Source organism: Mandrillus leucophaeus, unplaced genomic scaffold, assembly GCF_000951045.1.
Source record: "Mandrillus leucophaeus isolate KB7577 unplaced genomic scaffold, Mleu.le_1.0 Scaffold39, whole genome shotgun sequence".
NCBI lineage: Eukaryota > Metazoa > Chordata > Mammalia > Primates > Cercopithecidae > Mandrillus > Mandrillus leucophaeus.
Genome location: NW_012104142.1, coordinates 3175472 through 3191452, shown reverse-complemented (window position 1 = coordinate 3191452; position 15981 = coordinate 3175472). Strand labels below are relative to the sequence as shown.

Sequence of the window (15981 nt, the reverse complement as noted above, 5' to 3'; positions counted from 1 at the left end):
GTTTCTGGTCTGCTGTCATCAGCTAAGTGGACTAAAGTCCACCATTAGGGAGGCATTCCTTTGGGTTGCAGGGTCTCAACGAATCTTAAAATAACAAGCATGCAATGGGGGAAAATGCATTGTTTTAACATTTCTCAAACTTTTCCACCAGAGTGGAGAGGGAACTTGCACAGTCTGAGGACTGGCCTAAATGATTTGTCTCCAGAATGAAATATCTTTGCAATCTCTCATGTTCTCTTCGAAAGCTCATGTGGATTTTACATCCTTCTCTATCATTGTTCCTGCTTGTTTTCCTTAAAAATAGTGGTGGAGGCCCCAAATATTCAAATAAAGATGACTGTCAAGGAAAGCCACCATGTCCATCTTGTGGCTCTGCAGGACCTGCAGGCAGCTGTGAGTACTCACTACTGGTGAGGGGCCCAGCCTCGAACCCTCCTGAGTCCCCTTACCTGCCGGCAAGAGTACAAGAGCACCACTTTGCAGGAAAGGGGCTGAATTCCAGCCTCCCTGTTGGGGAGGGAATGCTGACATTTCCCACTTTCCCAAACTCACCTCCCAAATTCTCTGGAAGTGGGTCTAACCATTGTGTAGGCTGCAGGGGAGGGGAGTGAAGAGTTTGAACAGAGTTGTGCCTTGGAGCCCCTCCTGCTCTGAGACCAGGTCTGGGCTTGAGAAGGGAAGGTGGGTTTGATTTCCTCTGGTCTCTGGGGGGAGGAGAAAGTCAGTGCTCCAAAGGCTCTCTAAGCTGAGCCCTTCCTGTCCTGTCCTGGTGTTGAGGAAACAGTGCTTGAGGTTTCTGGACCATGGTCCTTGGGCAATACCTGTCTCACCCTGATGCAACCCCAGGAGGCTCAGTGGTGGGCAGTGTGGCGGGGAGAAAGGAAGTGAAAAGGGGGAAGGAACTGGGCCCAGCTCAGAGGCTCTAGCCCCCTGCAGAAGGGTTTGGTAGGGCAATTGCTCCCCTTTCTCTAATTCCAGGCTCTCCCCAGCTGCTAGGCCCCAGGGCAGAGGGAGTCTGGTTTCAAGGGTGTCCTGAGCAAGGCCAGTCCAGGAAGGGTTGAGATGGGGTGGTGCTCTAGGCTCTTGCCCTTAAGGGACCACCCTCACTTTTGCCAGAGGTTGTCAGGGTGAGAATGGCCCAGTGTCCACCTGATCTCAGTTGGCTTTGTACCTCCCCTGGTGGAAGGGAGCTCATGCTGTGCCAGCAGGAAGGGCCCTGGGCTGCCTCCCGAAGTGGGGTCACAAGGCCAGGAGCATGCCCAAGGACCTGGGTTATGTCCTGGCAGCCTCTGAAGCTCCCATCCTGGGGGAGTTCCCTGGCTCCATGGGGACTGGGCCTGCACAAGGTCACTTAGTATAGCATGATGCCTCAGCTTTCGTCTGTTGTAGCCTTTCCTGCCCTGAGAGCAAGGGCTGAGGGCCTTCAGAGAGCCCATGACTTGGATCAGGTCACCCACAAGGCCCCCGGAACTCCTGGCTCCCATTCAGTCCTGTTACCCTGGTTCCTCACCCAGTCAGACTTTGGGTGTCCTCTGCCCCTCAGCCTAGGAGTCACCTATGAACCCAAGATCCCTAAAGGGCCAGAAAAACCCCTGGAAGCTTCAGCTAGACTGGGGTAAACTGAGTAAAACGGCTGTGCTCTTCCACTCCTTCGATCCCTGGCCACGATCACCTCAGCTCCTCCATCACATAATCACTCACTCATTCATCGGTTTGTCCATTCAGATAAAAGTGCAATAAACACCTTCTCCACGCCCAGCTTTGTGCTAGGGACTCGGAAACATCAGGGAGAGGTTTGTAGTTTAGCTCTGGAGGGCAGAAGAGCCGGAAGAAGAACCAACTGCTTGGTTATCTCAGGCAGGAGGTGGTAGCTGAAGGGAGTGTGGACAGTAAGGATTTGCGGGGGGAAAAGGAAGGGTCAGGACATTTTGTGAAGTGGGAGGACTTGAGCTGAGCCCTGAGGGATGAGAACAGTTTGGAGAGGAGAGGAGAGACATTCCAGTGGTGCCAGCAGTGCTGGGTGTGGGTGCAAGAGCAGAGGCACTAGAAGTTAGGGTGCATCAGAGTGTCCTGCAGATATCCAGGCACCAGGGAGGGAGGGCCGGTGCACAGCCGGGCTGACAGCTGAAGCCTCTGCCGGAGGGGGCTTGCAGGATATGCTGTGGGGCACGCCAACAGGTGTTGCCTGCATACCTGTCTGTGTCCCGGGGTAGGGATGTGCTGATCCTGGCGTGCAGTCCTACATCTGTTCTGTGTGTGCGTGTGTGTGTGTGTGTGTGTGTGTGCATGCACTCAGGGTGCCTTAGGCTCTGAATCTACAGTTAAACTGGTTCCAGCTTGCCTAGCTCTTCACAATGTTAGATTTCATTCATTCACTCATTCGCTTACTCATTCCACAACTGGGAGTGCCTACCACATACCAAGCCCTGGTCTGGCTGGATGATGTAAGGTACAAGTCTCTGTCCCCAGACCACTCAAAGGCTGGTGGCTGAGGGCAGATGCAAGCCATGGTAACGTCTGTCACGCTGTTAGAGGTAGATCTACTTCTTAGGCTGCGCAGCAATAATAATCTTCTCTCCAAAGGACTGGGGGACTGTAGAACGGGCTTTAAACTGCCGATCAAGTAGAGTTGACTCGCTGGGACGCACACTGGCTCCCCACCCACGGGGCCGGTCTCCGGGAAGCCCCTCCCCTGAGAGGCAGTTCCCCCACACGCCCCGCCGGGGGCGCTGCGCGACGGGGGCGGGTGCCTGGAGCGCGGCGCTGGGGCCGCCCGCTGCGCTCACTCGCTCGCACTCGCTCGCACTCACTCGCGGGAGGCTTCCCCGCGCCGGCGGCGTCCCGCCCGCTCCCCGGCACCAGAAGTTCCTCTGCACGTCTAACGGCGACATGGGCGTCCCCACGGCCCCGGAGGCCGGCTGCTGGCGCTGGGGATCCCTGCTCTTCGCCCTCTTCCTGGCTGCGTCCCTAGGTAAGGTCGGGGGAGGCGGGGCGCTGGGGAAGAGCTGGGAGAAGACAGCAGACTGGAGTGGGAACTGTGGGATGGGGGCGTCCTGGGAGCCCTCTCAGCCTGTGTGACCGTGCACCCCACTCCACCCACCGCCCGGAGGCTGCTGGGACCACTGGGCAGGGTGCAGTGGCGACTGTGCCAAGTGTCCCAGATAGGCATCAGGCACATCTGCATGCTCTGATAGCTGCCCAAGTGGCAGGCAGGGCTGTGCCCTGAGGGCTGCCCAGAGAGCCCCAGGCACAGGTAGCTTCTGCAGAGAATGAGAGGCACAGGGTGGGGGTGGTCAGTGTGTTCTGGTGGATGTCACTGGCTTTTGACAGCTGGCATCTTTTTGCTCCTCTAGTCTCAGGGCTCTAGTGCTGCAGAGGACACAGAGGGCGTGGTATGCTCTGCCCTGGTGAAACCCCTGGCTGAGCCTTGGTGGGCACTGGTCACGGTGGGCCCACTTTCAGACACAGAGGCAACACTGCCCACCTGGTCCCGATTCTAAGGGTCTGATAGCCCAGGAATAAGTGGTCAGCTGATTCCTGCCATCCTAGCAAGGCTGCCACTCAGGGACCAGTGTGGGGTACTGGGGAGGATGTGGGACACTCTCCAGCTCAGCCACGAGCCCCTTCTAGGTCCCTGGATAACTTACGGCATCTCTCTGGTCTCAGTTTCCTCAGCTCAAACACAGAAGCCCACACAGGGAAACACCACTTTCCCCTTCCAAAGTCCAGACTGGCAGCATGTTCAGACAGTATCCTAGCCTGAACACAGGGGTTCCTGGGCTGGGGGCAGAGGCCCTGGTACCCATGGCCTGGTTGCCTGGTTCTTGCCTGCCCAGAGCTGAAGAGGCTGGATCTCTTCAAAGAGTCTGTGGAACCAAACTTTATGGGGAGGGCCCAGGGAAAGTATGAGTCATGCAGGGACTCGGAGGGAGGCAGGAGGGAGGTGGAGGGCTTGGCAGAGGGACCCAATGGGCGGGACGGAACAGAAGGAGAGGGTGACGGGATAAGAGGGAGAGGAGGAGGCTGAACCTGGAAGATACCTCAGCAACCTGGGTGCCCACAGGCTTCCGGCTATCTCAGCACTTGGAGGGTGGCTTGGGCCTCTGAGGAGGAGGAGGGCTCCACATGTCACAGACACAGCTGCCTAAGCCCCAGGGTGGATGCACCTCAAGGTGACAGTCAGAGGGAAGAGGAGAACGGGAGGTGGAGTGGACAGTCTCAGCACCAAGGCCACAGCTTACGGCAGGGCATGGCTTCCACCAGGAACAGGGGACGGTGGCAGGCAGGCAAGTCAGCATCCCACCTGTCATGGGCCACCTGCCCTGCCCTGCCCTGTCCTCCCAGGTGACGCTGTGAGACCCTTCCTGCTTTCTTGCCCACTTCCTGCCCTCACTTGGCTGGGCTGCCCTCTGTTCAGCAGCCCCATTTGAGAAACAGTTCTAGAGATCCAGGGCACAGGGACCCAGCTTGCAGAGCACCCAGTAGCAGAGAGGCCCCAAGAGGAGCTCGGGACGCCTTCCCCTGTATTGCTTATATGGCCATGGGGCCTTTACTCCCAGAGGTCTTGGCTACTCAAACAACATGGTACACCAAAGAGCCATCTCTTCCTGGGCCCAGCACAGGGAGATGATTTAGGCTGGCTGCAGCTTTCCACTGAAAGGAGTCAGAAGCATTTGCATTGCTCTAGGACCTCAGTATTCTGAACTGTGACATGGACACACTATAATAGATATTCACCCAACTCCCCAGGACAGTGTGCACTGAGGGGCTAGCAGATGGGAGGCCTGGTTGCAGGCGTGGTCAGCAGGATCTGTAAGTTGCGAAGATTGATCACCAGCCTGCCGAGGTGCTGGGTTGCCCTGGGTATGTTGCCCAAGGTCAAAGCCTTTATGCCAGGGAAGGTGAGATAGAGTGTCCGGCACCAGCCTGTTCTGCAGCTCTTGGGTTTGGGCCAGCACTGAGGAGAATGGTAGTAATGAATGTGGTATTCGGAAGCCCTGGAAACACCAGAGATACTCCTTTCCTGGGCCTGACTTAGGGTGAGATGGATGGAGAGGTACACTTGGGACCAGGACCCAGCAGATCTCAAGGGTGGCAGAGCCTCTTCTTCCCCACAGATATTCCCAGGACCTGAGGCAGTTACTGTCCTTGCCCTGTCCTCATGGGTTGACTCAGGAGTCCCAGCCTCTGGGATGAGCACATTTAAGTTCATAGAAGTGCACTGGGGTTAGGGACGAGAGACCCCATCTTCCTCTTCACAGCAAACCAGGCTGCAGGGCCTTGTTGAGTAACCCAGTGCTGCAAGCCTCTGACGCAGCAATGGTCAGCTCTTAGGAAATCCACAACCCACTGCCCAGAGGCTCTGGAGTAGAGAGGAACAGCCTCGAGGCCAGTCCCTTGCATGAGGGGGCATCTACCCAATGCCAGGGACACCCAAGGGCCAGCAATACTGGGAGCCCCTTGCTGAGCTGTACTGGTCGTTCATGTTTCCTCCCAAGCAGGGCAAAGGTTCTGCTGAGGTCTGACCTTCCTGGGAGAGGGTGATCCAGGCAGGAGTGTGCTGCTGAGATGCTAAAGGGGCCACCTCCCTATCCGCACACAGTGTTTGTGGTCTTAGGCCTGAGCAGATGAAAGGAAGAAAGAGATCCTCAATGACGACCCATTGGCATACCAAGTATTAAGGTATCAAGCCCCACATACCAAGCTCGAGGCCCCAGGCTTTAGCCAACCAATGATCCAGGGTCAGTCCGGTCTCCCAGGGGAGGGTGGGCCAGGGATCAGCACTGTGGCTTCCAGTGGCCCCATAGATACCCTTAGCAGCAGTCCCGGCACGCCTGTGTATGGCAAAGCCAGGGACTTGCATGCCAGGGCTTCCGTACAACCCCTTGCTTAACTCTTGGGCTTTGCGAGTCACTCAGACCTAGGCTCAAATCCCAAGATGGCCATTTACTGCTCTGTGATATTGGACAAGTTATTCAGTATCCCTGAGCAGGTTCCCCTACCTCTAAAATGGGGATGATGATAACACTTCCCTTGGAGGGCTACAGTGAAGAGCCAATGAACGAACACTTAACACAGCACGCGGCTGCTCGTGAATACTGTGTAATGTTATGGGATTTCTTGGCTTCTGCAGGCCACATGCCACTGGTTTTCCATCTAAGGTCCTTGCTCTCTACAGGGCCTTATGGAGTGCCCAGGGCCTGGGAACGCATTGGTGAGCTTCACTGGGACTAGATTCTCCAAAACCTGGAGTGTGAAGGGTGCATGGGCTGCATCCAGTTACCTGTGAGCCCCGATGGGTCCTCACAGTCTGAAATGCCCATGGAGGTGCCTGCAGGTTCTCCTCTTAAAGTTATCTGGAGATGGGGATATTGAAGGCAAGCCTGGTCCTGGGTTTGCTTATTTTGGTGGGATCTTTCTTACATTTGATTCTTTTACATTCAGTCCATTCACTTTGGCTGGCTATCCCCAAAGACAAAGACAGTGGCCACCATCTTGCTCATCAATTAGTAATCCAGTAATGAGGTTGCTCTGCTACTTACCAAGCCAAGCAAGCCCATTCCTTTAGCCTTTCTGCATAGGATCTTATTTCCCATGGGGACCTGGGGTCAAACCCTGCCTTTGCTGTTCACTCATCATGGGAACACAAACACACACTTCCCCTTTGCACAATGGACAGGTTGGGTGACATGGTCTCAGTGAGGCTGACCACCCTCCTCTGAAGGGTAATTCCACACCGGTGTTTCCCTAGCTGCAGTCATTTGCTTATCACCTTTGTGATCTCTGCAGTGTCTGCCCTTTCATAATATTTAGTTATTTTTTCTTTAAATCTACTCATTCTTTTATTTGCGTATGTAGATTTTTAAAAGGAAACTTTTTATCGCTGTCATTAGTGGAAAGCCAGTATCACTTGTCATAAATAGAACAAAACCATAAAAGTACGTAACAGGAAAACCATATAAGGGTATTAAATTCTAGTTGGAAACTTTAGCCTGGGAAGGCTCTGAGTCTGAAAACTGCTGTTTTCCCTTGCGAAAAATTAAAATAAAATAAAATTTTAAAAGAAAAGGAGATTAGCAAGTGAGAGAGAGATGTTTTAGAGACATATTAGCATCAAACTGGGCCTTTCTCTTTGATGTAATCAGGACTGAAATAATTGAAAAGGGAATAACCTCTTCTATATATGATTCAATGTTATTTAATGTAAAACCAAAAGTAAAACTATGTGGAAGACGTGGCCAGGCAAGCTGGGCTTTCATTGGTCATGACATTTGTCCGTCTTCAGGAAGGAGGTGGGGCCTCCAGTCAGTCCCCAGCTACCTCTAGTCTCTAGAGAGTAGTCAGATGGCACCAGACCTCCAGAGGCTGACTACCTGGGTTCAGATCCCGGCATCATCACTTATTAGTTGTAAGGCTGTGGGCAGGATACTAATCTCTCTGTGCTTCCGTTTTCTCATCTGTAGAATGGAGATGATACCAGTACCTACCTCATAGGGTGGAAGGATTACATAAACTAATCCATGTAAAAGTGTTTAGAATGAGGCAGGGCACGGTGGCTCATGCCTGTAATCCCAGCACTTTGGGAGGCTGAGGTGGGAGGATCACTTGAAGCCAGGAGACCAGCCTGGACAACATAACTAGACCCCATTGCTATGAAAAATTTAAAAATTAGCTGGGCATAGTGGCAGGTGGCTGTAGTCCTAGCTACTTGGGAGGCAGGGGTGGGAGGATAGCTTGAGCCCACAAGTTTGAGGTTACCGTGGGCTATGATCTCATTGTCACTGCATTCCAGCCTGAGTGAAGAGCAAGACCCTAGCTCTCTAAAGAAAACCTACCAAACAGCCAGGCACAGTGGCTCACGCCTATAATCCCAGCACGTGGGGAGGATGAGGTAGGTGGACCACATGAGGTCAGGAGTTCAAGACCAGCCTGGCCAACATGGTGAAACCCCGTCTCTATTAAAAATACAAAAATTAGCCGGGCGTGGTGGCGGTGCCTGTAGTCCCAGCCACTCGGGAGGCTGAGGCAGAAGAGTTGCTTCAACCTGGGAGGCGGAGGTTGCAGTGAGCCGAGATGGCACCCCTGCACTCCAGCCTGGGCAACAGAGTGAGACTCTTTCTCAAACAACAACAATAAACCCAACGAAACAAACAAGTACTTAGAATGATGCCTGGCACAGAATAGTAGGGGGCAAAAAGACTTGAGATGGACCCTGAGGACGTCTTCATGGCATAGGAGCATGAGGGTGGCTGGCTGGAGCTGGGAGCCTGGCCTGCACACAGTCCTCCTCCAAAAGGGCCTGGGGAGTCTGGGAGGGGTTCATCCACAGAAGCATCCACGGGCCAGGACCTCTGGCCAGCTGTCTAGGCCCTCCGCGGGGAGGCATGCTAGCCTCCAGCCCCAGCCCCGGATGCAGGACGCTTTCCCAAGGTGCTGGAAGTGCCGCTTCCTTCAATAGAGCCTGGCTTCCCCTTCCCAGCCCCCTCGGTCTGATGTGAATGGACACTTCCTGCAGGGGCAGGTATCAATAAACACATCTGAGATGCCCTTTGTCCTCACTGGCCAGAAAGCCCCAGGGCAGACTTGCTGGCTTCAGGCCCTCAGCCTTTTCCTTGCTACGCTTCCTTTCTTAGCCTTGGCAGACCCAGCCTGATTGATCCATGCCTCTGTTTCCCTCTACATCTTGATAAAGACAGAACATAGTCTTTTCCTACAGCCCCAGCCCCAGCCTGTGGACCATCCTGGGGGATGGGGCCTTGCGGGGAGCTGGAACCAGGTCCCATTCTCTTTGGGATGTCCTGTGAGAGCAAGGACGGGACCTTTTGCATCTAGTGCGGGGCCAGCCACAGCAGTCAATTAATAACTGCTTACTTGACAACCCCTAGCAGCTGGTCAGAGTTCAGCTGTTTGGGTGGGGCCTCCTAGGCGCGACTAACGAAGCTTGGGTCCCACCTCCAAAGGCTGGGGCGTTGCCTTGGCGACTGTGGGCTAAGCTCACGCCCTGTCATGAAAAACACACAAGCCTGTCCACACCCACACACACCCATCCCGTGCACACTCACAGGGGTCACCCGGGGCCTGCTGGGTGGAGAGAGGTGAGGGTCACAAAAACTGGTGTTCTGAGAAGATGCCAACAAGAGCTCCTTTCCCTTGTACTAGGACAGAAACATCTGAGGGTGCCACAGCTAGAAATCACAGGCACAGGCCCAGGCCCAAGTTCTGAGCAGATGCCCCTGATGGAACTCTGCATCCCCACAGCCTCCCTGCCTGGGCCTGGCCCATGTTAGAACCTTGGTAAATATTTGCGGAATGAAAGAATGATGTTTTCAGCTTGGGTCTGAGGCAGAGCAGGAATGTTGCATGGAGGGCGTGGAGGTCAATGCACGGTCAGTTCATTCTTTCTAAATAGCTGAAGGATGAGGTATCAACCCTGCCTGCCCACTGGAGGGTTCTGGAGAGGTGGGGGCTCTTCCTGTCTGCAGTGCTGGCCCATCCAAGGTGTGAATCTCAGCTCAGTCACGCAGGGCTGGGTGGCCTTGGGCAAGTCACTTCTCTGAGTCTGTTTCCTCATCTTTAAAGTGGGGATGATACCACCCATGTCGGGGGTGTTATGAGAATTAAATGTGGCAGGTATAAGATGCTCAGCAAGTGCCTACACATAACACATGGTCATAAGACAGCTCTTCCCTCCTGGCCACAGGATTCTAGAGCTGGAGGGGGCCTCGGATCATGGGACAGCCCTCAGGTTAAGATGAAGAAAGGGAAGCTCAGAGAAAGGTGGGACCTGCCCAGGGGCACACAATGAGGGCACAACTAAGTGGACACTGAGGCCCCAGGACCTTGCAATCCAAGCGAGAGTTTTACTCTTGAGACTCAGGCTTTCCCAAGTTCACGGCACTCTTCCTCTAGGTGGCCCTGCCTCTTTACCTAGTGGCAGGTGGCGGGTGGGGGTCTGGGGGCACTGGGTCTTGACAGCAGCATGGCAACCGGACGGTTCCCGCCTGGCACATGCTCTCAGGCCCAGGCCCCAGGTCGTTTTCCTGTCCCACATGCTCTTTGGCCACCCTGGAGCCAGGGGCCTTCCTCTCCACCCACTTTCCCCGGTCTCCGACAATGACCCAGGTGTCCGAAAGGATCTGTTCCTGACAATAAGCAACATCCTCTTGCCAAAGAATTGTAATTTTAGCCGGGCTGAACAGCTCCCCTGACAACACACATGCATGTGTGCAGACGTGGAGGCCGCAGGGCGCGTGCAGGCCCCTCTGCACACTGTGCACTGCCCCTCTCCCCAATACCATGCCTTTGAGTGTCCTCCTGAGGACAGGCTGCCGTGCGCCTTGTCCCAGCTGGAGTCTCAGACACAGTAAATGGGGGTGTTTTCTGGCCTTTCCTCCCTCCCCAGGACAAACCCCCGTGGATCCTTGTTTTGTCCTGTCCCTCTGGTTTGTCCTGGACCCTCTCCTGTCTGGCCCTCTTGCTTGAAACTGGGTATCCTCCCCTGCTCCCCAAACTTGAATCCTAGGGCAGCTTCTCCGTTTTTCTAAAAGGGGAGCGACTCCTTTGGGACCTGTGGGATGGGTGGCCAGTGTGTGAGGGGTGGGGCAGTGTGGGGGATTGAGCTATGCCCCCTCTACAGCACTCCCTGAACCCTGCTTTCTCTCTGATGCACCCACCCCCATCCTCTGTGCATCTCAAGGAAGTTGCCTCCAGGGGAGAACATACCTTCCCCACTGCTGCGGGTGCTATGGGTACAATCCTGGGGTCATTAACCCCATTGCTTAGACCCTGAGGGCTCCCAGCCTGGTGCCCTGCCCCACCCTGTTCACAGGGATACTCAGGCCAACAACCACGCTAGCCCCCCTTGTCCACACCTCTGTCCACTTGAGGGCCCCCAACCCCACCCAGCTCAGCTTTGGCCACCAGCTTTACTCTACCTGCCCTGCCCTACCCACCCCTGGCCTGCAGCCCTGTGTCTGCTGAGCCAGCCCTTCAGCCAGCCCCCAAGCTGTGTGTCCTGGTGGTAAATACTACCGTAACTAAAGCTGGAGCTGAATTCGGCTCCCAGCCCTGGGGTGGCTCTGGGGTAGGAGGCAATGCCAGACAAAGGGAGAAAGGGGCAGAAGCTGGGAGAGGTGCTGGTCAGACCTGCCACATGGCCTGCTGGGGAAGGGGACAGCACAAGACCCACTCTTGGGGCGAGTTTTGGTTCTTCCTGGGAGCATGTGGGAGAGCCCTTTCCCTAGGTCCTCCTCACTTCTGTTTCCTGGCAGGGCCATGGTTTTGCAGCTACACCCACCCCACTCAGGTGTGAAGGGGAAGTCCAGGCCAGCACAGACAAAACCAGGGGCACAGCCAAGCTTCCTGGGGCTCCTTTTCCACTGAGCCTGCTGCAGGGGTAAGGGCAGTGGGTTAGCAGTCAGAGGAGAGTTGGCTAGTCCCTGCACTGCCAGGCTTCCCCTGGGGACCCTGGGTGGATCATCTCCTCTCTTGAGTCTGTGGGTCAGATTTGTAACATAATGGGTTTGGGCAGTAGAGTCCCATGCCAGCTAGCCCAAGGAGCCACACTCATTCATCACAAACTCAAATGTCCATAGGGCCAAGAAACCACGGTGACAGAGCGAAGCAGGCCAGGTGGAATTATTAGGGAGTAGTACGGACTGTGGCGAACTAGAGTGCTGGTGCCCCCCAAAAGCTGCTACTGAGCTCCAGCTGACAGTTGCCCTGTGGGAAAGCTGGTTTAGCGTTATCTTCTGATTTTCTAAGGAGAGCTGGAAGTCAGAATTTTCATGTCAAATTCTTGGCTTTTAAATGTTGCCATCTCAAGAAAATTAAAAAGATTTTGAGGATCCAGTGAAATATGTGTGAAGACTGGATGTGGCCTGTGGGCTTCCAGTTTCTGGACTCTTTTCATCAGTGTAGTGTCTACATGCCTGAGTTTAATTCTGGCTCTAGCACTTACTTGCTGTGTGATCATCAGTGAGTTACATAAGTTCTCTGTGCCTTAGTTTCTTCATCAGTGAAATGGGAATAAAAGTAATACCTTATATCATTGTTAGATAAGCCCATGAAACCCTCAGCACAGTGCACAACACATGCTATGTCTTCTTATTATGGTTCTACCTAGATCTTGCACCACCTGAGGTCCTCCATGCTCCCGGCTTTGAGTTCATACCTTCTGGAACTCTGGAACTTCAGTCCAACCACTTTCCCTTTCTGGGTCTCTCTGTTTCTGCCTGAAAAGGAGACCTGTATCTTGCCAAAGAAGTTCTGAAATCTCTGCTCACCCTGACAATGACTCTAAAAATCTGGGGCTCCCAGACTTGGCTCTCTGCCTAAAACTGCACTCCTCCAGACATGCCATCTGGGGCTTTGCTGCCTTTGGAGACTCTCCTTTAAACACAAGCCACCCAGGATCGGATCACAAGTTGTTATCAGTCATTCACACCTTAGCAGGAAAGCCTTTAAAGCTGACTTCTCCATCCCACTGTGCTTCTCACTCCTAGGAGGTGCTTCTTGACTTGCTGAATGAATTAGAGACCTGTCTAACTCCCAAGTACCAAGCACCGACTACTCGCATGGCACTTGCAGAACACTTCATGTGAATTATTACTAACCCTAGGCTCAACTCTGCCAGGGAAATGTGTTCATTTCTGGGTGAAAACATCTGTGAGTGAGGAGTCGGGGCTCAGCGTCTAAGTGGCTCACAGCTACTGGTCCAATGCAGGCTGGCCAGCTCCAGAAGCCCCACCAGGCTGCCTCTCTCTTGACTGGACAAGGCTTTCAGCTCTTCCAGTGGGTCTCAGCCTGCCGCCGAGGGTCCTGGGCTCTAAGGGCAGGGAAGGGGCATCTGAAGGAGGATGTGGTGTTATCTTGGCTCTGGGCAATGCCCCTGGCTGGGGCAATGAAAAGGATGTATCAGTTTGGATTCTGTACATAGTTCTAACCCTCCTTTCCTCTCTACTAGACCCACAACAGCCTGATATGCCCTTTAAAATAAAAATACCACTGGCCAGGCATGGTGGGTCACACTTGTAATCCCAAGACTTTGAGAGGCTGAGGCAGGAGAATTGCTTGAAGTGAGGAGTTCAAGGCTAGCCTGGGCAACAGAGGGAGACCCCGTCTCCAAAACAAATAAATTAAAAATAAAAATAACACTAACGTGTAATAATTGTAGGTATCCCTCAGAGATCTGCAGAGGGCATTAGAGCTCACATCTTGTGTTCTCGTCTTTCCCTCATCTAGTCCTCTCACAACCCTGCATTGTAGCCAATAGTTTTCTCACTGCACAGATGAGGAAACTGAGGCTCATACAGTTAGAAACACGGCCTCTAGCCCATATTCTGTTTTCAAAAGCTCATGCTTTTGAGGGTCAACCCGATTAAATGCCGGAGGATTGGGATAAGGCAAAGTGGGCCAGGGAATTGCTTCATTTGCTTGGTGAAAAAAAACCAAACAGAACTAGACAATTTTCCAACATTGGCTGGGAGGAAGTGCACGGATGAGATGACCTTTCACGTATTCTCTGTCCCGGTCCCTCAGACACTGAGTTTTCCCATTTTCACACTACCTTGCTTAGGACACCCTTTCTACTGGCTGAAATCCTATCTATGCACCAAGTCCAAAGACCCTCCCTCCTTCAGGAAGTCCCTGACTGTCCCTAGAAGGCTGTTTCCTCCCTCCTCCAAGTGACCTGAGGGCTGGCACTGGATTGCCTTTGCCATGGGGTTCTACTCTTGAGAATGCAGACCTCATCTGCTCAAGGGGAGGCCATGCATTCAGCGTGCAGGTGAGATGCAGCACCTGGCCCAGGCCTTGCACAAGCAGGTGCTCTCAGTGCTCCCTGGTGAGGACGGGAAGGCATGTTCAGTTCTAGGAGTAGGAAGGGGCAGAGGTGTTGATGGCCCCTACAGAGCGGTCAAGGACAAGGAGCTGCTATTCCAAACAGCCTTTCTGCTCCCCAACCTGCCTCCCACCCAACGGGCTGTGCATACACTCTACTGGGAAGAGGGACACACCCGACTGCATTGCTGCCCTCCGAGTCTCTCCCTGCCCTGTCTAGCATCCAAGAGCACCCCTAGTTGGGGAAGCTTCTGTGGCTCCCCCCGCAACAGCCTAGGATGGAGTGGGGTTCGTGAACAAACGCAGAAGGCAGTCTTAGGGAGGTCAGCTGACATGCCCGGGGCCTGAGGCTGGGAAGTAGCTGAGGCCAAGGTTCTTCCCTGCTCTGGGGGTGCCAGGAGTAGCGCTGGATCAGTCAGGTGACAGGGCTCTCCTCTCTCTGAGCAGGTCCGGTGGCAGCCTTCAAGGTCGCCACGCTGTATTCCCTGTACGTCTGTCCCGAGGGGCAGAACGTCACCCTCACCTGCAGGCTCTTCGGCCCTGTGGACAAAGGGCATGATGTGACCTTCTACAAGACGTGGTACCGCAGCTCGAGGGGCGAGGTGCAGACCTGCTCAGAGCGCCGGCCCATCCGCAACCTCACGTTCCAGGACCTTCACCTGCACCATGGAGGCCACCAGGCTGCCAACACCAGCCACGACCTGGCCCAGCACCACGGGCTGGAGTCGGCCTCCGACCACCATGGCAACTTCTCCATCACCATGCACAACCTGACCCTGCTGGACAGCGGCCTCTACTGCTGCCTTGTGGTGGAGATCAGGCACCACCACTCGGAGCACAGGGTCCACGGTGCCATGGAGCTGCAGGTGCAGACAGGTGAGGGCATCCTGCACGTGACAGCCCGGCGTGTGTGGAGGGCTGCCTGTCTGATGGTGTGACCATGCATGACACTGTGCTGGGCAGAGTGTGAGGCTGCATGGGTAGCACTGGCACTCCAGGGAGTGTGTGGGTGAGATGGGGTGGTCAAGGGTGTGTAGAGTGTGGGTGTGTTGTTAGCTGGAGTGATGGAGAGGGAGGGTGTACCTGGCTCCGTTTGGGACACTGAGATTTTTTAATGTGTGAGGCTGTAGGTACCTGGGCTGGGAGTGTGACTGCTCATGGTGACATTGTGGCTACCGTGGGTATAGGCATCAGCAGGACGGATTGGTGCCCTGGGGCATGACTCAGTGGATGGCTGAATGGCTGTTGAGGAATATGTGTGTGTGTCTGTCTCTCTGTTCAGGTGAGAGTGCAAGGGCCCGTGGTTCGGATAGAGGTGTGGGCGCCGGCGGGTATCCACATGCCACTGGGAGTGGCATGAGAATGGGCTGGGTGAGAACATGCCAGGGTGTGTGTGTGGGTGCACATGTGTGCAGGCTGCCACTGGGCCAATACTGCTGAGTAGGCACTAGCGTGAGAACCTGGGGCGGGAGGGGGACACTGGCCTGGACAAGCCTCCCTGGCCTCCTGGGCCTGACACCCACCTAATGGCCCTTCTGTTTGTTCCCACAGGCAAAGATGCACCATCCAACTGCATGGTATACCCATCCTCCTCCCAGGAGAGTGAAAGTAAGGGACCATCCTCTTGCCCCTTCTGGGTTATCTGTTCTCTTCTGTCCTCATCCTGCACCCAGACCCTGTTTGGAACTCTGGCCTTGTCACCCCAAGCCCACAGAAACCCCAGTCCTCCTCCTCCTCTGCTGCTGCACATCCCTTCTGCTTCCTCCTTGGTGCAGTCCCCAGAAGCCCACTCCCCTTCCATCTGCTCTGGAGTCTCTGCTCCTCTTGCCTCTCTGGAGTGGCTGTGCCTTGGCAGTCACCTCTGGCTGGGGAAAGGGCCTCATGACAGGTACTGGGTGCCCCAGGCAGCTAAGTGCTGCCCTTCCCACCAGCCCCCTATGACTTCGGAAGGTTGGGGGTCTAGAATTCAACTACTTCAGATTTCTGTGTTCTGTGTTTCTGTGTCCTCAGATGTTCTCTGTTGTAGGGGAGGGAGGAGGAAGAGGCTCAGGAAGGGGAACAGAACTACCTTTCCTGAGTTCCCACTGTGTGCTGGGCACTGGACTAAGTATTACTACTTCAGGGATATATATATATATATAT

The 15981-nt window shown here is 54.5% G+C and overlaps 1 protein-coding gene across 1 annotated transcript in view; it reads left to right on the top strand.

The window, feature by feature from the left end:
- Positions 1–2728: 2728 nt before the first annotated feature.
- The window catches only part of LOC105547468 (chromosome unknown open reading frame, human C10orf54), a 22677-nt gene continuing 9424 nt past the window's right edge, over positions 2729–15981 (top strand). Inside the window, exons 1-3 of the mRNA XM_011991085.1 lie at positions 2729–2971; positions 14287–14715; positions 15391–15447. Coding sequence (XP_011846475.1) covers positions 2890–2971; positions 14287–14715; positions 15391–15447 — 568 coding nt within the window. The 5' untranslated portion in view covers positions 2729–2889. The remainder of the gene's footprint in view (positions 2972–14286; positions 14716–15390; positions 15448–15981) is intronic.